The sequence below is a fragment of the Crocodylus porosus genome, unplaced genomic scaffold (genome assembly GCF_001723895.1).
Source record: "Crocodylus porosus isolate Cpor-Errol unplaced genomic scaffold, CroPor_comp1, whole genome shotgun sequence".
Lineage (NCBI taxonomy): Eukaryota > Metazoa > Chordata > Crocodylia > Crocodylidae > Crocodylus > Crocodylus porosus.
In genome coordinates, this window is record NW_017728942.1 from 3,599,110 (window position 1) to 3,622,863 (window position 23,754).

General features: G+C 43.1%; 1 protein-coding gene across 1 annotated transcript in view; it reads right to left on the bottom strand.

The window, feature by feature from the left end:
• LOC109318769 (formin-F-like) overlaps positions 1 to 5,819 on the bottom strand; it is a 57,725-nt gene extending 51,906 nt beyond the window's left edge. Inside the window, exon 1 of the mRNA XM_019548162.1 lies at positions 5,572 to 5,819. Within this exon, the coding sequence (XP_019403707.1) occupies positions 5,572 to 5,607 (36 nt within the window). The 5' untranslated portion in view covers positions 5,608 to 5,819. The remainder of the gene's footprint in view (positions 1 to 5,571) is intronic.
• Between the last annotated feature and the right edge of the window lie 17,935 nt (positions 5,820 to 23,754).

The following is a 23,754-nucleotide window of genomic DNA, read 5'->3' on the forward strand; positions in this document are numbered from 1 at the left end:
TTTGCCACCCATGTGACTGTGCATTTGTCAATGCCGCAGTCCCTCAGCTTGCCCACCAGAATTGGGTGGGACGCTGTGTCAAAGGCCTTCTGGAAATCCAAGAAGATGACATTGACTTCCTCCTTCCCATCTAAGCTCTTTGTTACCTGGTCACAGAAAGAAACCAGGTTAGTCAGGCAGGATCGGCCTTGCACAAACTCATGTTGGTTATCCCTCAACATCACTTCCCCTGCAGGGCTCTCACACATGTGGCCCTTGATAATTTTTTCAAAGACCTTCCCCAGGATAGAAGTGAGGCTGACTGCCCTGTAGTTGCCAGGCTCTTCCTTCCTCCCCTTCTTGAAAATAAAGACCACATTGGCCTTTTTCCAATCCTCAGGGACCTGGCCCGAGCACCAGGAGTCCTTGAACAGCTGTGCCAATGGCTCCACAATGACACCAGCCAATTCCCTCAGCACCCGCAAATGAAGGTCATCCGGGCCCACTGACTTGTACACATCTAAGCCTTCCAGGTAATCCTGAACTAGGTCTGAACTAACAGTCGAGGGACTCGCATCCTTCCTGGGCCTCGCTGGCACCCCATTGTCAGCGGACAGGAACAGGGAGGCAAAGACCTTGTTGAAGAGTTCTGCCTTCTCGCGCACGTCCATCACCAGCTGCCTTGCCCTGCCCTGCCTCGTAGGGGTCCAATGTTACCCCAAGACTTCGTCTTGCTACCTATATTCTTGAAGAAGGACTTTTTTGTTATCCTTAATCCCAGAAGCTAATCTAAGCTCCAGTGCTGCTTTAGTCTCCCTTACCAAATCCCTACAAGCTCGGATCAGGGAGGTGTACTCCTCCTTGGTCCCTGCCCCCTGCTTCCACCGCCAGTACGCTTTGCCCTCAGGCCAGTCTGGATATCTGTGCTCAGCCATGAAGTTTTCTTGGACCCTTTTCCCGCCTTCCTATGCAGAGGAATTGCATCCTGCTGCGCCCCAAGGATAGCCTCCTTGAGGAAGGACCACCTTTCCTGGACCCCCATACTAGCTACCCCCTGGGCTCCAAGTGCCTCCCTGACTACTGCCCTGAGCACATAGAAGTTGCTTTTCCTAAAGTCGAGCATTTGCGCTGTGCTAGTTACCCTCCCCACCTTTCTCTGAATGGTAAACTGGATCATTTCATGATCACTGTCCCCTAGCCTCCCTTGTACTAGCACCTCCCCCACCAGGTCGTCCCCAGAGGCTAACACCAGATCCAATATGTCATTTCCCTTAGTGGGGATGAGTAGCTCCTGCACGAGGTGCAGGTCCTGTACGCACGTCAGGAACCTTCGTGAGTGGCTAAACCTGGCCAACTGCTCCTCCCAGTTGATGTCAGGGTACTTCATATCACCCATAACCACAACATCCTTTGCACGCACAGCGTCCCCAAGCTGCCTGGAAAATTCCTGATCCAGCTCTTCTTCCTGATGTGGTGGGCTGTAGTAAACCCCTACCACCAGATCCCTCTCCCCCCACCCTCCTTGAAGTTTGACCCACAGGGTCTCAGTTAAGCCTTCTCTTGATCCCATTTGGAAGGTAGAACTGGTATACTGTTCCCTAACATAGAGCGCAACCCCCACACCTTTTTTCCCCTTCCTATCTCTTCTAAACAACCTATAGCCCTCTATGTCTACTGCCCAGTCAAATGTTTCATCCCACCATGTCTGAGGATGAGGAAGAGAAAGGGTAGGGAAGAGGTTGAGGGAACTAACCCCTAGAGAGCAAATATTATCACCACATTAATGGTCATTCTAGTTTGACAACCACATCCGTTTACTGCCAGTTATCTAGACAGGTGATTGGATGTGGAAAATTTAGGTTAACAAGCATATTCAGCAGAGCACTGAAGAGAAATGTTCATGCTTTTATTTCCTCAAATGAAAATGTACTCTCTTCTTTGAATGGCATTGTCATAACTCCTCTCTTCAGCCATTTCCACCATCCTAAACCTCAAGCAGTCACCCCCTGTTAAGGAACAGACCCTAGGAGAGAGAAACAAATTGGTGCACTCAAACACCAATGATGATACCTTGTAGAAGGCTCAGCCACCAAATCTTGGTGATTTAAAAAATACCTCCAAGCCCCTAACTCAGGCTGATAGTCTGGGGGATGACAGAAGGTCACTCGCACTTGGGCAAGTGGCAGCTGCTGAGCTGAGTGCTGGAAATCAACATTTTGCTAAAATGGAAGGCATGGATGTCAGGGTAGTGTCTCAGAGTAAACCACTTCCCAGCCAACTTTACCAACATTTTCTATGATGAATGCCTAGAACAACCAGCAGAAAAATCTGAGCTCACTCAGTTTTCACTTTTGCTTTGCAGTTTACTTTTGAGCTATTATTAAAGCAGATGAGAAACCGATTTACAGTTTTGCATACTGCACACATCCTCACGATTCATTTTTCTTTTCTTCGTGACGGCCTCCTCTGTAGACCCAGAAACACAAAGTCTTGAAAGAATATACATAGTTCAGTGAATATCTTTCTTCCGTATGGCTGAGTTTATAAAAGTGGACTAATTGAGCCCAATCTGGATTAACAAGTGGATTCAGTTTGCCTTTAAATCAGATACTGATGTGAGATTTTTCAGAAGTGCTCAGTAGTTAAGGCTACTCGACTCGCACTGAATTCAAAAATAAAACTCCCATTGAAATTGATGGGAACAGTGTTAAAATCAAGGCCAAACACTTTTGAAAGGAAATGATACATACCCTTCATTTCTATCTCTGTGTTGCCTTGTTCAGTGGGCCTCTAGTATCCATTTGCAGTTCTTAAGAATTACCACAGCAGAAGTGTCCTGTGTACTTTAGTGGCTGCTGTATAGTTTCAAGGCAGTGCCTAAGAAGTATGAACAAACCTACTGTTTAATATCTGCGTGTAGCTGCCAAGCTCCCAGGTGTAACTTTACATTTTTACTACTTAATGGACTGAAAATAAAATAATAGGGAAACTGGTTGATACATTGCTGCATCAGTTCATTACTAAAGTAATAATGCCCTGTGCCTTTTAATTACAGTAATTAAAATAATCCACAGTGGTAAGAACTGTAGAGGATTATCATATTTGCTTATTAACATGATAGTCAAATTAGTCCTGTGATGAAACAGTGATTACCAGGCTATTAAAAAGTGACATCTCATTATTTTGGAGAAATTTATGAGGATTTCCGTTCAGAGGTTTGTTTACAAATCTCAACTTGTTTCATCAGATCTTGTTAAAAGGAAAGATGCAGAACGGGAAAGAACGCGGTCGCCAAGGACCAGACCTCTTAAACACCGGTCAGCTCCATGGGCTGGTCTAACTGGGATTTCAGGATGAGTTATCAGAACACATTAAGTGACATGTACTGACTAACAAGTGCCAAAAATGGAGTGTAGATCAGGCAATGTGGGCTTTAACGTATGTTCAGGTGATTGGATGAAGCCTAGACTAACTCAGTCAGTGTTGCCTTTCCCTTTGAAGAGAAGCTTGGCTGTATTTGCTGGGTTCCTTATTTCAAGACATTGTCCTAATCTGTGGACAAAGCTCAGTTCCTCAATGCTATCAGTCTCTTGAAAAGTCTCCACTTGGCTCAATTCTAGGAGGCTTCACTGAAGACGTCTGCCATTAACCCTCTGGACACCCTGTGGCTTTTTCAGTACCTGATGAGCTGCTTCAGTTCACATAGCAGGGGCACAGAAATGCAACAAAATCGGCCCTCCTATGATTGATTCTGTCCTGCACAAGAAAGTCGACATTCTCTGTTTGTTGGACAAGAAACAGGGAAGGTCAAGCGTAGCCACAGTGCTTCCCATTCCCATGTAGATTCGTTATCCTGCCTGAACCTCAAGTACTTCACACTTGCACAGCAGCTTTCATCCAACAGTTTCAAAGCGCCCTAAAAACACTTACAGTACCAGTGGGAGCAGATAATCTGTTATACCCTGAACCCCTCTGTTCTGCATGACAATTAGTAACCATGAACAAAAAGGGGTTAGATGTTTTGCATGCCCCCTCTCTGACCACAGAGTGGATCATTAGCAATCTCAAGAGGACAAGAGGACATCAACATGGAAAAACATGCCTCTTTCTGGTGGCAAGGACTATTCCAGAGGCCAGCTACAAGCACATGAATGTGCAAATCAGAAGATATGGATTCATTTGTCCTTATTTAAAAGGACGTGATCCCTTGATAAATACACAATGAAAACCTTCCTTAAGCAACCTTAGAAAAGACCAGCAAAAAATAAAAAGATCAATCATTTAAGAGAGGTGGCCTTTAACTAAAAGTCTAACAAAAAGTGTACAGGGAAGCCTTGGGGATACAGTACTTTAAAGTGGCTGATTAATGCAAAGTAGAGTGGAAAGGCAGAAGAGGCCCACAGCGATTCTGTGCAGTACTGAAATGCTATCAGCTCACACTAGGATCAGGAGGAGCAAATAGTTAGAAGACAGGGCTCAGGAAGACTGAGGGCCAGATTTTCAACCAAGTACATACAAAAAGGCATGCAGGCTTTTTTCAAGCTTGTCCCAGGTGTGGAAATCCCCAGAGCATGCACAAATTGGGTTTTGTGCACATGCTGAACTGTGTGCACATGCAAGCCCTGACTTGTATAAAACACCAGAGTATTTGCATACTCCTGAGACTCCTCCATTACATGCTGCAAGAAATAGTAGCAATGATTCAAAAGCTGCAACTGGCCTCCAAGACAGTATGGAGAGACCCCATCCAAGCAGCAGACACTGGAAATAGAAACTTTCTTAAAATTGACTTATGCCTTCTCACTACCGTTGTCATCAAACGCTTTTCCAAAGGAAGCCTGGAGTGCCGGCTTGTTGTGCTGAATAGTGCCACATGTAACGTGCAATTTAAGTCAAGTTCAAGCATTAGTAATTACGACAACATCTAACACCTTTCAAATGTCGCCCACCCCACCCTTTCTCCTGGCACAGCAACTCTTTCCTCCTTCATAATCAAAGAAGAATGGCTCTGGGCACCTCCACCAATGAAGACCAACAGCACCCATTGGGCCCAGCTCTAGATTCACCCATGCACGCAAGTGTTCATAACTATAAATCACCTTCTGACACAAGTATAATGCTAAAGGGAATATATACCTAGCAAAGGCTGTGGGACTTATTCTGATCCACTGTAACCTAGCATAAACCTGTTCCCTTTAGTGAAAGGACTCAACTGCTTTTGTGCAAATAACAAAGAGGCTCTGTATTAATAAAGCTCTTCTGTGTCACATGGTAATCCAAAGAATCCTCTAGAGGCAAGATTTTCAAGCTTCATTATTACCCTATAGAAGAACTATTTTTATATCTGTAGAGTCACATATTGTGGCTCTTAAGGTTAAAGAAGCAGAGTCCCTTTAGCCTGTTTCAGACCTAACTTTATCATATTAAGCAGTGAGGGCTGGTATCACATAACAACAAACATGGCTAATCATCCCTACTGCCAATTCCCTACTAGGAAAACACAAAGCTGTTTTCAGTTTCTGAAATGCTGTCTCTTCACTTAGGCACAACACATGCAACTTTAACAGCAGCAATATCCATTTCTGTCTTTACCTGGGGAAAAGTGTCTTGTGTCCTCTTCTTGTCCATGGCTGTGAAACTTCTGCTTGTTTCCTCAGTATCCCCTAAGGTTACACCCTATAGTTTATTCACAAATCACACCTGCGCACTATTCTCCTTCTCTTGAAATCTTGCAGCCACTCGCTTTGGCTTTTGTTAAGTGTTATTTCCTTGTACACTGAGAACTCAAAGAAACAACAGTGCTGTGCTGCTTTATGCCACACCAGCTCTGTGAAAAAAGCAGAAGTAGAAGTTTTTTATTTGCTTTCTCTTGAACTATGTATCTCTTAGTTACTTCCTGAAATCAATGAGTCACGAATGCTAAATTATGATCTATTACTAAAAAATGATTCTATCTGAATGCAAAGCAGTCCAGCTGCTAAAATAATATCCACCACCAAGCATTACAGTCTCTCGGAGAAATTACAACGATTCTTCCCACCCAGGCTAGATTTTCATGGCTATATGTTTCTGTGCACACTTACATACCTCTAACGTGTGTGTTCAAACTCTGCTGTGAGCACATTGATAGGAGACAAGTGTAAACGCACCTTCATGTCCCCTGAGGATAGCATTGAAGGAGATCTCTGAATAGGCCAGCAGGTTTTAAAATAGACCTAGGCTCTTTGTCTAGCAGAAGAGCAGTCTCATGTTTGTAAAAAAAAAAAAAGTTTTAAGAGTCAAGGATGCCTACTCTCTAATTCAAGCATGGACATTTATCCTCCCTGCCTCAGTCTCCCTATCTCACATCAAGGTTTGTCTAATGTAAGATGCACAAAGTACTAGCAACAGGGGTGGAGCCCAGGGCTCACCCTCCCAGAGCAGGGCTTACCCTCCCAAAGCAGAGCCCTGCTCTCTCTGTTGTCTCCTGGATTATTTGTTCATGTTAGATTGGACTGCCATGGTGTAAGAAGCTGAAATAACTCAGCAGCAGGGTCCAAAACCCAGGTCTCCCCCCAACCTCCTAGGAAGAGCTCTAACCATTTGGCTTCAGAATCGCACTCCCTTTTGGTCACTGCCCTTCTAGCCTGGAGAATGGTGTCTCCTTGGCTGCCCCATGGGCCAACTTCAGAGGCATGAGGCCAAGCCCAGAGTCTGGTGGACAAGATACCACTTGGGAAGTGAGGCGGGGAGAGACCACTCAGGGCGAGGCTGGTGTAAAATGCAGGTCTTCTGACTCCTGGTCAAGCGGTCTGACCACGAGGCTATTAGACAAAAGTTGGGTACCACTACCTCAGCCCCTGTGTTCAGAATGAGTGGGAGGTTGGGGTGCTGCACTTTATGCTGGGCTCATCTCTGCTGCTGCCACTTAGTTGGTCCAGTTCGGGTGTGCATCGCCCTTCTGAGAGATCTGGATTCCAGCATGGTGGAAGTGCTTCCCTTGCAACCAGAGGCAGAAGACTAAGCTCTAAGGGAAGTGGGAATTCAGACACACCGCTGGGCCTGGCGTCCCTGTATGCACCTTTCTTCTGAGTCTGACTGATTTGGATCAAACTTGGGAGGCACCGAGGTGTCCCTGCTTGCTATATAGGATGCCTCAACACCTAACTTGTAGGTTTGGATCACTCTCCTTAATGAGACACTTAAATTTTGGGCTATGAAGCCCAAATGGAAGCATCTTAAAGGTTGATTAGGTTCTGGCCTTAAATGACTTAGAAACACATGGGAACTCTGTAGGAGGGTGGGGAGTTTAATCTAGATGTCCCAACTCCTAAAGCATCCTTCTTCCCAACCGTAATACATGTATAATGCCACTTAGCTCAGCTCTCCATGACTTAATGCCTGTGCTTTGAGATACCTGAATTAAAGGTATTACAAAAGTGCTAATACGTGCTACTAAAGCAATATTCTGATTATTAGAACCTATAAATGAATAGGACCTTCCCTTCATAGGCCTGCTCCATGGAATAGGGTCTGCTACCTTAACAGACAGATCTTTCAAAGAAAATATTTATTAAAAGTTTATTTATTCCTGCAAACATTTTTCACTCCTGCTTCTTTTATGCCCAGGGTGATAGTGTGGATGCTGCCCATTATACTGAAAAGTGATAAACAGGGATGACATACTTTTAACCATTTTTATGGGATCCCTTAAATTGTTCTGAAAAAAACCTTTCATTTAAAACAAAATCTCTTTTATCCATTAATTAAATCCCTAAACTGGGCAATATGTCTTTGGATTCCCCAGGCCTTGAAGAACTTCTAGGGTTTTCTCATTAAATGAAAGAATCCTATGGATCTTTTTCTCGATCATCATTATAGCATTGCAAAACATTTCAGAATAGAGAAACGACAGGTTTATTTTATGAAGGTTTTGAAGACATATTGGATGCTTTCCCTCTACTTTCTGCAGAACAACACACTTTGTAAGGTGGCAAAATATGTGAGAAAGCAGTTAATCAGAACAGAGCTCAATTACTACTTTTAGAGCAAACATTTTCAACTATTGTGAAGTTGCTAATTACACTTTCCTTTAATAACTGCTTGTGTGCTACCTTTTCCCGGCCCCTGTATTGACTGATGCAAACACATACCAGAATCCAGGGTTACGTAGCAAACGCATGGGGACATGCGCATCCCTATATTCTGCCCTTCCAAGTGCAAAAGAATCACACAGAGGTGAAAGCTGAACCTACCCTGGAGGGTGAAAGCATTATTGGAGTTGGGAATGAATTGGCTGACTGAAGGAATGGAGCTGGACAGGATCAATCAATTGTAAAGCTGGCCATACTTCTCCAGGGTTCACCAGGAGTGACCTTTAGAGAGCCAATCCAAAAGTTGGGTACCCTTTCGGTCCTTTTTAAACACCATGCAAGCAGTACAATTTGGACTGAAATTATGCTTACAACTTAGACTGTCAGTTTGCACAGGGGTGCCTTTCACCCAAAATACACCACGTTATTTTCCTCTCCCCCCCAAATTTGTAGATGGTTCTTTAATGACTGAGGAAAAGCCTCCTATGCTCACCTTAGCTGCAAGACCCTAAATAAGCCCCTTTCAAAACTGACCTCTGCCATTTTGCTCATAATAACCCAAGCTTGCATATAAATGGCCTGTTGTTCCCTTTCTCTATATGCATTTAGATACAAGGTCTGCAAAGTCAGGACTGACCTCCTTACAGGTTTTATAAGCACCTTATTCGCAGGGCTTCAGTTAATACATACAACAGCTAAGTGCCAGTAGCGCTTTATAGACCACAACATAGCGGGTTTTATTGGAAAAGGAAAACAAAGGCACTGGAGGGATGGGTATTCTCTGGAGAAAAACTCTCCTAACACTTAAGGGGTTTGTATCCATCCCCAGTTACCATGGGGTTATGTGACAGAAGCAGTTATTGACTGTGAATCTTCACTTTCTTTTCCCATTCTGTATTTGCTATCAAACACAGGTTTCCTTGGATTTAAATTTCAGCCCCCATCAGCTCTTTAATAACTGCACGCTGCCCCGGTTCTTCACCAACAGAAGTCACCAGAAAATAACTGATTTTCCCCCAACCCTCCACTGGCAGTCCCCAAAATTTGGAAACAAAACTTGCTTCCGGTCCACCTGAAATCATTTCATTGTGAAATTCTTGGCAAGCAAAAAAAGCTTCACTGTAATACTGGATCATCAACTTTTTTTACATAATAAAAGTGAAGGGAACTTTGAAAGACAAGTCATTTCACATGGGAAAAAAATGTTTTGAAAAAGTTGAAATAATGTTTCAAAGTGAAAAAAATTGAAACTTAAAAAACACTTTTTCCAAATACAACCGTTTTGGCCAAACCTGCCTTTAAAAAAAAAACCTTTTCCTGAAAATATTTCTCACATTATTGTTTACAACAAGGCACCTTTCTCCCCCCATATTTGCTTTCTCTTTAGAGCAGCACCTGAAGAGAGCAGAAGCCAAAACTCCTAACAATACTATTGGCATTTTTTTAACCTAGTAAGATGGAAACAGTACCAAGAATATCAATAAGCAGAAAAAGACTTTGGGAGATAATATGATGGTGAACCAAGAAAGAAGAGCTGGAAAGGAACAGACGGATAATAAGAGGGTGGAGAGGTCACTTTTCTGGGGCAAAGAGAAAAAGTAGGCAGAAGATCAAAAGGCTTGGAAGAGGTAGCAGATACATTACAACGGAAATAAATTGGTTTTGAAAATACCATGCCTCAACCTTGGCTAATAGGTACATCAAGGAACTAACTGAGAGCAGATAAGAAGCACCATATTATGGGTTAGAGAGAGCAGTACGACAATGAAGGACCAATAGGTACCAAAGTATAGATCTGTCACTGAACTGCAACGCACAAAGAGAAAAATTATATGTTTAGTGCAGCTATCAGTCTCCAGGGTGAGATGGGAATGCAAGTAGGGAAACATTTATTGGAATAAAAGGGGAAAAAATGTGAAACCTAGCGCACTGGACCCATGTTGGATTCCACTTGCCTTAATACAACCAGCTGGTAACACATGGGCTTCTCCCTCCCACTCAAACCTGTAGGCACCGAAATACGCTGGCTCACGCCTGGACCTCACTTATGGCAACTTCTCATCTTAGCCACACAAGCAGCTCTCCTGTTTGTAAGATCTCACTGGACTGGGAATGGAGGTACGCAGTGCGTGCCCAGAGGTATTCACCAGCCTACGAAATGTGTCTCTGAGCCAATAAAGCATTCAGTGGACTAGAGCGTGAGCTGGTAGCAGCCTCTGGTCCACTTTGAAAGGTGAATTCAAACCCTGCATTTGCAAAGGACAGGCTCGACTAAACGGGAACGTTATAAACAAGGTAATTCCAGCCTGTCCTCCGTCAACTCTGTCTCCACGAGAGTGGGAGGTTATTGTTGTTACTTATCTTCACGCACCTCTGCACGCAGTCAAGACATTTGAGTCACGAATAAACAAAGCGAGGCAGGATTCTGAATTCCTCCAAAGACTTCAGTTTGGATCAAAACATTTGGCTCAGCACAAAGTCAAAGGCTATCGTTACTGAAACGCCCTGCATTCAGAAGGGGGAACACAATTAGATCAAGCTCTTTATTATGTTACAACTCTGACACTCATAAACACACTTAGAAATCCTCTACCTTTGCAGCGATGCATTCGGAGAAGGCATTTTGCCCTTTTATTTCACAAATATACATATTTCTGCCCTCTTCTGCCTGCATATTGGTACAGTGTCCATTAGCATTTGAAACACAGAAATGAAATCAGATTTACAAGCTAGGAACCCGCTTAACTTGACACCTGTTTCATTTCTGTTTCCGTGCAAATCTGGCACAGGAAGTCATGTCTCTAAAAAGATACAGTTATTTCAGACAACCTGATTCTGATCCTAGTTTTAAGCCAAGAAAAATATTTATGCTCAACGGATTAAACTCTGCGAAACTAAAGGATCCCTTGTGCATTGCATGCAAAAAAAAAAAAGGAACAGGAAAAAAACTGGTAAGATCAATCATTTAAAACGCAAACTCCATACTACTGTTTCCACCAGGAGCCATGGCAGGTCAACAGTGGCATCTAGTGGACACTTATATTCAATACAGTACTTTTCCATATAAAAATGTATATGCCACAGTATATACAGCAAAGTAACAGAAAGAAATAATTAAAGAGAGTGGTACTTACGCCTCTGTTTTCAAACAGTAAATGTTACATTTAAATAATAAAAACCCATAATTGTTTCATGCCCCACTAGTCCAATTAGAATTCCTTTAAAGATCACTTCAAAATCTCTTGGAGTCTAAGCAAACCTTCAGACTTCCCCTCAGTGGTACCAGTTTCCTACCTCTAGCCATGCAAGCTCTTCCATTAGTAGGCTTTAAATGCAGGCACTGTGGATTTTTTTCAATGATAGCTAGGATTTTAGATATGCCAGAAGGAAAAAGAGGGTAAGTGTGATGGTTGCAGTTACATGATTATACGGCACAGCATTCCACTAATAATGCACTTTATAAGCTTTTCTTCCTATGCTATAACTTGAATGTTGCTCCCAACTCCAATCCCTTCCACAAAACAAAACCCTTAAAGTGCTGTGAAGCTTTTAATGCAAGCTGGCTAGCCCATCGTTAGGTACAGGCTATGGATAAGGGAAGCGGACCTCACCGGCTGTTAGCTAAAGCAGACTGATATTTGCAAGTCTCATTCCACAGAAAAACCGCAAACTCAAATTTCTCACATCCCATTTCAGAACCGGAAAAAAATTAAACATTTTGAATTTTTTTCAAATTAAAAACAAAAAATCTTCCTTGAAATAACATGTTTGTCCTGAAAATTAAAACACTGAAGAAAACCCAAAAGCCTAGAAGTCTTGACAGACCCATGGCAGACTCAGAGGGTCCCAGCCTCCTGGTTCTGTTATGGGGAACTTGGAAGCCTTCAAAATGAGCTGGAGTTTTTAGGACCTCCAGATTCCCTGCTGCAAAACTGGGACCAAGATCCAGCCAGGGATGCCAGCTATGCAGCAGAAAGCCTGGAAATCCTGAGATCCACAACCCTGGGGATGGCCACCTGGAAAAAAAGAAGATACCTGAGAAACTTGGATTTTGTTGGAAGCCAGGGTCACTAGCATCTTGCCAGGGAACCAGGCCAGTGTCCATCCATGATGTTGTATGTTCCCGTCATACAAACTCTCCCACTGGGTCCCTGTGCTGTATTGAAGCTTTGGTACGGAGGGGTTCTTAAGTAAATGTCAAATATTCTGATCCATCTTGCCATTTCTTCTGAACATTTCTACATTCTGTTAAATGCAGTGACAGTTTGGCACAAATAAAGCAGATTAGCAATTAGCTCGATAGTATCAGGTATCCTTTGCTTGAACTGGTAATGCCTATTTAGCCATTGAAGTTTAAGAAACAAAAAACGTTTCCCAGTCTTCTGCCTTTGCTGATGGCTCATTGTCTCTGCCAAGTAGAGGAAGGAATCCACCTACACGGTCCTAATAATAATAATCATCATCTGGCCATCTCAAGTAATTGCCATTCAAACAGCTCACTATTTTACAGTGTTGATGAAAGTCTCAATCCTGTGCAGCTGGGTCACAGCTGGTCCAACCCCTTCTAAAGGTAGAAGGGCACCGGGGTGGTGCCAGCCTCTTCCCAGTGTGTGGGCTGAGCAAAAATTGGAGAAAGCAATACAGACTTACAAACTTTTGAACACCTATGGGCCATGCACAAAACCTGAGCCCAAACTCACCCCTTCTGCAAGCCTGAGGTCAGTGCATGAGGCATGTAGGACCCATCTCACCATCTAGCAATTTAGTGACCAAGTCAGAAATAGAAGGCAGTTCTCCTCATACTCATCCCCAGGTTTTATCCCAAGAGATATAGCTTTAGCTATAGGGTGGGCATATGGTACACATGTATGCATGAACGTATATTTTAGGGTAGTTAGACATGTGAAAAATCATGCAAATAAAAGTTTCGATTTTTAAGGTCTCCATATTCAGTTATCACCTCTAAAATAGAGCCTTTTATATTTCATAACTGATATGAAAATTGAAGTATTAAAAAAAAAAAATTAGGTCTTTGAGCAGATAGGCTCATTTTCCACCACAAATGAATTTGCTGTGCTAATCTGAGGAAAGAGTCATTTACTACAAAATAAAGTTTGAAGACCTATGAAATGATCCAAAAAGACAAACATTTTTTCCACTAAGTTCTTAAAAATAAAAAGAGTTTTCTACTAGAAATTAACCTCTAGAATTCATCTGTTGGAGCCTAAAGCCCAGCACGCAGGGGCCAGCATCACCCAGAGAAACACAAATCCAGACCACATCTTCAGCTGGTGTGAATCTGTGCAGTTTTACTGTACTTTATTCTTTAAATGTAATTAAGCTACATTGAATGACACCAGTTGAAAAATCTGACCTAGACTATTTTTTTCTGGTGCCTAATGCATGTTTTAGTCATAAACCTGCATTTTTGTGGCTTGAAAATGTGTCATTGATGGTCTGGCCAAGCTGAATGCTGAGAACCAAAATCAATGCCAGAGTCAGGCACCTGAAACAAAATCATTTTTGCTGATGGACACAGATGCTAGAAAAAAAAATCCATTAAGGATTCCTCTGGAAATACACACCCATGTCACAAGGTGGCACCAGAGACTACTTTACCTTAATTAAAGATAAATATATGGATCCTAACCACATCTTCCTTGCCTGGAACCTGGAAGCCTCTGACAGCCCCAGTGCAAACTAGAGTTTTTAGGGCCTCTGGATTTCAATCATGTCCTGATCATGACACCATCTCTAAGTCCTGATGGCTACAGTAGCATTCTTCTGGGATATCCACTCTAGATCCTGAGCAGATGAATTTGTCAGTCTTTTGTACAAACAGATTCAGCAGAAGAAACTGAAACCCACCCCAGAATACTGCCTGCTGCTTAGGGAAAATCCCTAGGATAGGGATAGAAGTTGCACATAAACCGCTTCAAGTGATCAGAAACTGGTTTAAACCTCTAACAGAACAGAAATGCAGTTTCAAAATGGTTGGAACTGGTTTAAGATAAACCTGGTTGAATGTAGTACCAGACTTAACTGACTTGGGTCAAACTGGTTTATGAAACTTCTGTCCCAGACCCCTTCCTGGTTCAAGTTAAGTCACAGTCCCCCAGCATCCCAACATGCTTTCCAGCCCTGGACTGGGCTGTGCTGTCTGCTCCAGAGAGCAAGGCTGGCCCCGCCCCTCTGCTCCCTAGCTGGAGCAGTGAAGGAACAAGGGGGTTGGAGGCCAGCCTGGCTGGGGATGCCGCCCAGTCTGCAGGGGGAGGACTGCCTCCACCAGGCAAATCCTGTCTGGGGCCAGGGAGGGGAGTTAAACACCCTTCCCCCACTCAAACTTACTGCTGGCTGCAACTGTGGACTACAAATCCCAGAGGCACCTGGAATCAGGATGAGGAAGTGATGAGCAACCCTGTAGAGTCCTGCTGCTGTAATTCTGGACTGCGAACCCCAGAGACCTGGGGGCGGCTGGAAGAGGAAGTGAACACACAGCCAGAGCCATGCTCTGGTGTCCCCTGGCTTCTGGCCTGAACCACTGCAGGCATGTGGTTGCGTTTCCTGAATCAAAGGTAAATGTCTGTTCACTTCTGTTTCAGTTTAATCTGTGGAGTTTAGACTAACCTGCAAAGACTGAATTGATTCAGCCTCAGGCTTTTTGACTCTCTGTACCTAGCCCTACGGGTTGGGAAATTTAGATTAAAAAATCTGCCATCTGAATCAGTTAGAAACAGGAGTCTACCACGCTCTAAGTCAGCGTTCTCATTGCTGAGCTACAAGCTCTAATGGATGTGTAGGGAAGAAGGAGCACCACCACCACTGCCCTGCCCATCCTGTTTTGTAACTTTTTTATGAAAAAAGAATTAGCTTTTATCAATAAAGCCTGGAAGCAAAACAAAGTGCTTTGGTTTGCCAAATATTCCAGTATGCCTATCTATTGTATTGATGCAAAATTATTATTTTTTAATTAACACAGTGAACCATTTAAAAAAAAATCAATTTTTCAGAATGCTTTAGTTCTGTCACAGCTTTTGTTTAAAAGTTGGTCATCAAGCACTGGAATTCAACATGATGATTCCCATGCCTTTTGTAAGCTTCAGTCAGACACTTCTGACTTAATTTTCAAAAGTTTAGACCTACAATTGTGCATCTCAGTTTTACGTGAAATTATTGCTTCCGTTGACTACACGCAAGTAGGTGTGTCAGCAAAAGACCAAAAGTGTACCTAGGTGGATCCCACTACATCTTCAGCACACCGTTATATATGCATTTTTTTGGAAATATAGTTTGCAAGTATAGAATAGTATCACTTTTTCAAAGATTGGGCTCTCTAGATTTGACTGGTCAACTCTACCATTTTACCTTATTCATGCATGCAACCAAAGTAATCATGCATGGAAAGGAAGCACAAAATGGTAAATGCGCTTTGCCCTGACTTTTTAAAATCAGCTATACCAATGTCACTGTTTGATGGATTCCTCTGCTGAGACATATGTGAAACCAGCCTTTTGCCAGCTGTAGATGACTGAGAACAGATCTGCACTGAAATGGGAGGACAGTCTCCAAGAACAAGAGTTGGAATGAGACCAACCACACTGCTGTATTGTAGCTGATTTGCCCTCCAGGAACCATTTATCATTATCCTATATTTTACAATGCAGAAAGCACTTAGCTACCCTCTCACATGTATTTTCAGTCATGGGTTTTCTTTAAAAAGTGTAACCACCAACTGTTTGTCCAATGGCTGGTTTTCACTAAAAGCTTTTTCTTAAAATCCAGCCTTAAATGTCACTGGAAGTACTCATCAGCGGTCCATTATATCATTTCATTGGTGGGGGGGAAAGGACAGGGTGGGAAAACCATCTGAATTCAAAATCAGTCACACTTCTCTCTATATCTGAGAAAGCCATGCAGTGTTTGTAAAGGAATAGGCATCGCTCACCAACTTCACATGGATTCATGCACTAGTGAAGATGTGAAGCTCAGACTCAAACACTGACAGTAAGAATGGATCACATTTCAGAAGTTGTGATTAAGGCAGTAGACCGAGAGTTACTAGATCTTTGCTTAAATTTTAAGTCCCTCCAGACTCATTCTTCGTTATTTTGATCACATTGCTTAATTTCATCATGCCTTTTATGTAAAATGGAGCAGGCAATCATTTTTTTCTCTCTCGTCCCTTTGTTTTATGTACTTGGACTGTAAAAGCTCTTCAGGGCACCAGACTGTCTCTGACTCTACACAGATATATTAACAGCAGTTGTTACAGATTATAGGGGCATGCTGTAGATCACAGTAGTGAGAGTTGAGCAGTTCTGCTACTGCCCTGCCGTATGATCTTCCACAAGGTTTACCTAATCCAATTTAGTATGGAGAAGTCGATGCAGAATTTGGCCTTGATATCTCTCTCTCTCATACACATGCACACACATGCCTGGCAATGTTACAAGTGGACACTATCAGAATCATCAGTGCAGGCTAAAAGAGAAAAGATGTATCTATTTATAGAGCCGGAAGTCCGATATGGAGAGAAAGCCTTATAGGGTCTCCCATTAAAGCTACTGCCTTATAAATTCTCTGGGTGACTGTGGCTGCTGGGTATATGGGGGGTAGGGGGGGGAAGATGGGCATACATCCATCAACTTCGATGCTGCAGGATTTTGTCCTGCACATTATTCCTAAAGGCATCCAAAAACTAATGCTCTAGTGTAAAGCTCAGACTCACCCCACCATATTTAGAGTAAAACCTGGAGAAAGATGTAGGGATACAACCTCTAAGGCACAGTTGTATTATTTCTATTAAATATTCAACAACATAACTGAAATGGATGAAAACAAATGAAAAGCCAGGATTTCAAATTATGTAAAACAGTACAGCTTGATTTATTTCAAGGAAGTTGCATCACTTTGTACCAGAACCTGGTTTAAAATACCAAGGTTATATAACATATTCAAAGCTTCAGATGGAAAGTAGTCAATAGAAGCAACCTTGGTGAATTCAGAAGAAATCTAATGGTCCTTGCCATCAAAAGCCATGCAAAATGAATGATGTAAGCTCTGCATGACAGCGGTTTCTCCTGTCAAAACAATATTCATTCTGAACAGAAACCTAAAGGTCAGCCTATTTTCCAGGCATGGAACAGAAAAAAAATGTAGCCCACTGAAGCTGTGAATTACAGAGTTAGACTATATGAAGAGAGTTGTACAACTGACCTCATGGACTTGTACTGAAAAGAGAAATCTGTAAACAAATGAGAAATAGTTTAATTGCAAAGATAAGCTGGTACTTGTTGTTTCTGTTTTCTATCCAGATACCAGGTACAAAGTTCCATGATAGTAATTACTTTCTTGGATGTATTTTGCCCCCCTCCTCAGACCGATTACTATCTTTTTGGTCCTCCTCTGCTATCCATACAAGCAAATATTCATTTCTAAAGTAAATACAAGACTTCCAGTCTGATAAATTAATATCGCTAGAAATAAGTGGCATAGATTAGGAATGCAGAAAAGTGAAACGTGAATGAGGAAACGGTATTGTGTCTTGATAGCAATGTAGCAGAAAGCTCCCTTTGTACTTTCCCTTCTGGACAAGGATATAACAGAAGCCCCTTCTTACCTGAAACCCTGATTTTATGTATTTCTTTTCCTTCTCAGTATTGGCAGAGACCTAGCACTCTCATTGCATGGGTGTGGCAAGTCTCAGAGCAAGCCAGAAAGCTGAAGTGGCTTTCTATAGGAGAAACCTAGAAACTACATCTACATATCAATTAAGCTCAGTGTCACTAAAGAAAACAAAAGAGCTAAAATATCCACTGCAAAGTCTGTAAATATATCCTGTGCTAACCTAACTCACTTACTGTCCCCAGTAGCCTTTGGTCCTCACTACCTCACATTGCACTTCTATATATTTCTCACAGTGCATTTTCATGTTTCATCTGTCTCATCTTTACCACGGCATTTTATATTTTATACTTTTAAACTCTTAAGGAAAGTACTCTCTGTAGAATGAAGCTAAACCCTGGACCATTGTTAAAACAGTATTGAAACTGTGATTGGAAAGTGATAAAATCTGGTGAGTGAATGCAAGTGAATGAGGATCATCAGTAGACAATAGCCTAGCCAAAGGAACTCCCGTTTTAAACTAATCAAGCTAAAAAACTGATTCCTGGAACTGAGTACTCACCCTATGGACTACTGTAACCCATGACAATAGAGCCATTAAAGCAGTAAGTCAAGAGTGGACTCCCAGAACTTCAGGTACCAGCAGGCAGAGACCCCTGTGACTAACAGCTGTCAGGTACTACTCAAGACCCACATGGGACAGCGACCTCCGGACTGGGTAGCCAAGATGATGCTGGGGGATTACACAAGTCTGCTAGAAAGGGATACAAGGCAGTGAAGCGTGACCCTCAGTGGCACCCTCTCATCCAGCACCTGACCTACCAAGACAGAAGGACAAGCAGGTGACCCCCTTCTGGAGAAGACATCACCTCTAAGGAAGCTGACCATCGACAACCGACTCCAGGGCCTCGGGTAGGTAGATATACTGACACCAGTGCTCACAATTACTACAGCAGCCACCACTCACTATATTACATGGGTTTGAATGAGTGAGTGCATGTGTGCGTGTATGTGCTAAGGTGACCAGTACCACCCATAACTCAAAGTTTGCATTTACGATTTTATGGGTAACGTCACATCCCGGCCAATGAACTAGAATTTATTATGATCCCATGAGTTGGTCCTTTGTAGCCAACATCAACACTGAGCCAGGGTTAGTGGCAACATTGGCCATGAAAGGAGCATGTTCTAATGGCCATAGGCAACTAATCTCAAAGCTGTCGAAGGTCAAAGTTGTATAAAACTGTTTACAAAAGTCATTAAGAGAGGAAAAGTGAATTATTTCAAACAACAGGGCCAGCTGATTCAACCAAGGACTGTGTCATCTGCTAAGAGCCTTTGAAGGTTGCACGCTCCCTATGTCACACAGCTGACCACACAGAAAAACCACCAAATGCCAGATAGCGTCAAACAACCCTCAGGATCTGGCCCATTGTATTTTTAATTCAGAAGGTACCGATATAAAGCATCAGTTCCATAGGCTGACGGGAATGGTCAAGGAGAATACCGCTGCATAGATCTTTCACTGAGAGGTGGAGACAGAGTCTGCTGGTAGTTCTTGTCACCAGTGAATCCCAAACATGAGAATACAGCTACATCGATCATATCTGCTTTGTCTCCCACTCCAAAAGAGACTTGACTGATATTCATCCATATTTATTACTCTGCAGGTCTTAAAATTGACTAAATGTGACACAGCCTGCAGGTGCTGGGAAAAGTATTTTTCAATTATGTCTGCTTTGTCTCCTTTTGAAAGTGGATGAGAGGGAAATTGCGTTTGGATATTTAAAGGTTGGGTATTTTTTGTTTTTAAGTATTCATAAGCCAAAATCACAGGACCATTCATAGGAAAACATGGCCTGTTAACAACTACTATGCAGGTCCTGGGCATTTATAGATGTAGCTAGTTCTCCTACTTCCAATACTACCTCTTTTCATCTAAAACTAGTAGACCAAATCCAGAGCAAGTATATACTGGTATAGCCGTACTTCAGAGGACTGTCAGTGATTATATTAGGTCAGGGTAGGCAACTTTTTTGGATGGACTGCCGAAAAATACCACAGTGCCTACTTAAGAAGGTGCCAGAGTGCCGGCATGCCAGAAAAACAAAATGAGGGCAGGGGGTACGTGGCAGGATGACCTGCTTGTGCCCCCCAGCCCTACTGCCCCTTGCCCCCCACCCAAAGCCCCTGCCTCCAGCCCTGCTGTCTCTTGCCCCCACCCAAATCCCGTGCCCCCCAGTCCAGGGGTAGCTGCTGCCAGCCGGGAGCCCGGGCTGCTCACAGTAGGCAGCTGGGATGCTGCGAGCCCTGCTGGGAGCAGCCCGGGCTCCATCGCTGGCTACAGCTACCCAGAGCTAGGGCTGGCCATGGCGTGCTGAGCAAAATGGCCTCGCCTGCTCAGCACGCATGCCAGGGGTTGCCAACCCCTGTATTAGGTGAAAAACTAGTAGTCAGAGGGTGCGTCTACACAAGACACTTTACTGCACAGCAGACTAATTTGCTGTGCAGTAAAGTGTCACTATCTACATGTGTGTGGTAGTTAGGGCACAGTAGAGTAATTTACTGTGCTTCCAGATAGTCCTGTCAGATACAAGTGGTATCCAGCACTGTGCTTAAACGCATGCGTAGACAATGACATCAGGATTCGTTTACTCCAGCTCAGATTGAGCCAGAATATATTCAGTCACATTCACTGTACATGTAGATGCACCCAGATTGTATAACTAGTTTCCAAACATTCCTGGTGCAGACAAAAGCAAACTCACATTGACTTCAAGGGAAGCTGAACCCACTTTTGCCTTTGATTGAATTTATTACCAAATATGGAATACTTTAGTAGCTCTGGATATGGATTATACAAGTTATAAACCAGGTTTATCTGGAAAAGCACAAGGGAAATCATTCCAATATTTATAACGAGTATTTGATGTCCAATATTGTAAGGATTTCTGGATTCCATGGGTATAATAATGCTGGTAGATGTCAGTAAATGAGAAGAATACTCTAAAACTGTTCAAGTAGGGGAATCTCCATTTCTATTAGAACCATGCAAAACCGGCTTTCTATTTCTGCTAGAATGACAATTGACTGAGTGGGTCAAGAGTCTGTTTTTCATGGTACTTCACAGGATTGCATCCGAACATTTTCATTGGTTTTGACCCTTCTGGGACTCCTGCTCCCAGTTTTAATGAGTTAGTCTTAAACTCCCAAAGCAAAATTTGGTACGAATCAAGTTTCCATGGTTTCATAACCAAACCACGACATTGGTAGGATTTCAGTGCAAAACGCTAAATGATTTGTGCTTCAAACTGGACACATTTGAGGTTCATGAACCAGAATGAATCCTTTGATGAACACAGCCTGAATTTTCCAGTAACACTGAAGTATTCTGTTACCTGCCACTAAAAGGATACCTCCTCTGGAGGGCTAGACATGTTCAAGATATCTGCAAATTTAGCAAAATTGTCATCATGAAGTCAGTGGAAGTTGAAGCTGAACATGTGCTTAGGGTCCTTGCTCAAAGCAATGGCTGCAGTAGTCATCACAAGAATTTAAAGCCTGTCTAACATAACTTTCCTTTGCTTTGCTAGCAGTAAATTTATTCTTACAAGATATGACCTTTTCTATGGAGCATGAGGTAAGGAAAGTTCAGTTGAGGGTCCCTCTATCTTTTTAATTGTTTGGGAGGAAGCAAGGCTACATAAAAGTAATTATCTCTCTAATATCCCCTAAACTCCTTTCAATTCTCCAATTCTATCTTCTATAAACGACCTTATTGCTGAAATATTAGTAAGAAAAAGGGAGAAAATAAAAGCACATATTAGTCATTAATAGATGGTGCAAAACTCATGGCAAATGTTTAATAAAAGGTTTTTCCATTTAGTATACTCACAAGGGAAACATGTTCAGAATATGCCATAACATCCACTTAGCAGTAAATGAGACCTTTTCCTCTTTTTTGAACTAAACAATATAACAACAATAAAATACAAAATAGAAACCTTAAAAATAGGGAAGTGCTTTTTAAAAATGGGTTGAGGTTATTGCCACGGAAAACAATTTGATTTCAAGTACTCTGTAGCTGCAATGATAGTGTAGATGCACCAGTGATAAAATAAAGCTCTTCCTCATAAAGCCAACAAACACCTAAGCAGAAAACTCTCTTTTAGCTTGTAAGAGACAGGTGGCTACATGGTAAGTATATAAGATGAAATCTGGTTTTCGCTGAAGTCAAGGGGAGTTTGGAAGCAATATTTATTTTGTTCACAATTTATTTTAAACTTGAAAGGCAGAGAGTTTGGGATCCTTTGGGTGCTTGTTGTGCTCAAAACTTAGGTGTTTAGCACCAGAGGTCGTGTCCACATGTGCAGGCACACGTGCTTGCAGCAGCTCAAATAGGAGTGGCACAAATTTGAACCAGGGATTTTTGCCTCAGCACACATGCTTGGACATGCACTTCAGTGTGGGGCAAATTGTGCCACGTGGGGCAAAACAACCCTGCTCAGCTCCTCCCAGATCTGCAGCCAGGGGGAGCTAGAGGCTGGGGCCCCAGCAGTATAAAAGCCTGCCCTGGGAAGCAGCTCAGGGCTACTCGCTCTCAGGAACTTCCAGTTGGTATCTGGGGACATTACGCCTTGTGCCAGCTGAACTGCTGATGCATCCCTAACTGAGAGCTCCCTGCACCCATTACCCACTGCAGCAGTCTGGCAGTGGGGGCTGATGCCTGGCTAGGACCTGCTGCCACCTGCGACAGCACGTGGCCCCAAGGCTGTGCACCTGCTAGGCCCAGGTGAGGACTGCACAGCCACAGCAGAGGCATCTACACCTCTAGGCCAGCTGCCAGTGGGCTGTGGCTGCACAGCCAGACTTTGTGCGGCACTACTGCCATGTGTGCCGCTGCCCTGCCCTTTGGGCAGCTATCACCTGGAAGGTGTTTGCAGTGTGGTGGCCTGCTTTGAATTATCAAAGCATGTCCTCCTGGCCCCAGATGACCAGGAGGTCATCCACCTCCAGCTGGATCCTGGGTGCCAGCCCTGAGCAGGCTCCTCTGCCTGAGTCCTGCCACTTACCTCACTAGCAGGAATTTTGGTGTTCCCTATGTAAAAACTGCAAAAAAAAAGCCCAAATTCACTCTTTAAAATACCCCAAAATCCATGTTCTTCAACAAGGAAAACAAAAGACCACTGGATATAGATATAGATATATATAGAGAGAGAGAGATCAGTTGGGCAATGTTTTATTGATATATTTACATCTTCAAAGTAATTTGGAAGCCTACCAGCGTCTCTATCTTAATAATAAAATTAATTCTAAATATCTATATATTTTGATGTTTGCTTTTGGTTTTCTTATCATAGAACAGTTAGAGTTCCCCTGACCTCTTCACTTCTCAAGCTATGGGGACAGCTGCCCCTGCAGTCACAGCTCCTACCAGCAGGTCTCATCCTTATAGCCCAGCCCCCTGGCACGGATATTCGAGAGCTCCTGGTGCTCTGGTGAAGTGACCAAAGATTGGAAGAAGGCCAATGTGGTGCCTGTCTTCAAGAAAGGGAGGAAAGTGGATCCGGCAAACTACAGGCCCGTAAGCCTGACCTCTAACCTGGGCAAGGTCTTAGAAAAGATTATCAAAGAGGCCATTCTTAACAGACTGGCCGAAGGCAGCATCCTGAGGGATAGCCAGCACAGATTTGTTGCGGGTAGGTCTTGCTTGACCAATCTTATTTTCTTTTACAACTAGGTGATCTATCACCTGGACAAGGGAGAAGAGATTGATGTCATATATCTTGACTTTAAAAAAGCCTTTGATCTCATATCCCATGATCATCTCTTGGCAAAACTGGCTAACTCCAGCCTTGACTTCACCATGATCCACTGGCTGGGAAATTGGCTCCGTGGTCAGACCCAGAGGGTGGTGGTTGATGGAAGTCAATCATCGTGGTGGCCTGTAACCAGTGGAGTCCCCCAAGACTCTGTCCTTGGGCCAACACTATTCAACATCTTCATGAATGATGTAGATGTTGGTATCAGAAGCGGACTAGCCAAATTCACCAATGACACCAAACTCTGGGGTAAAGCA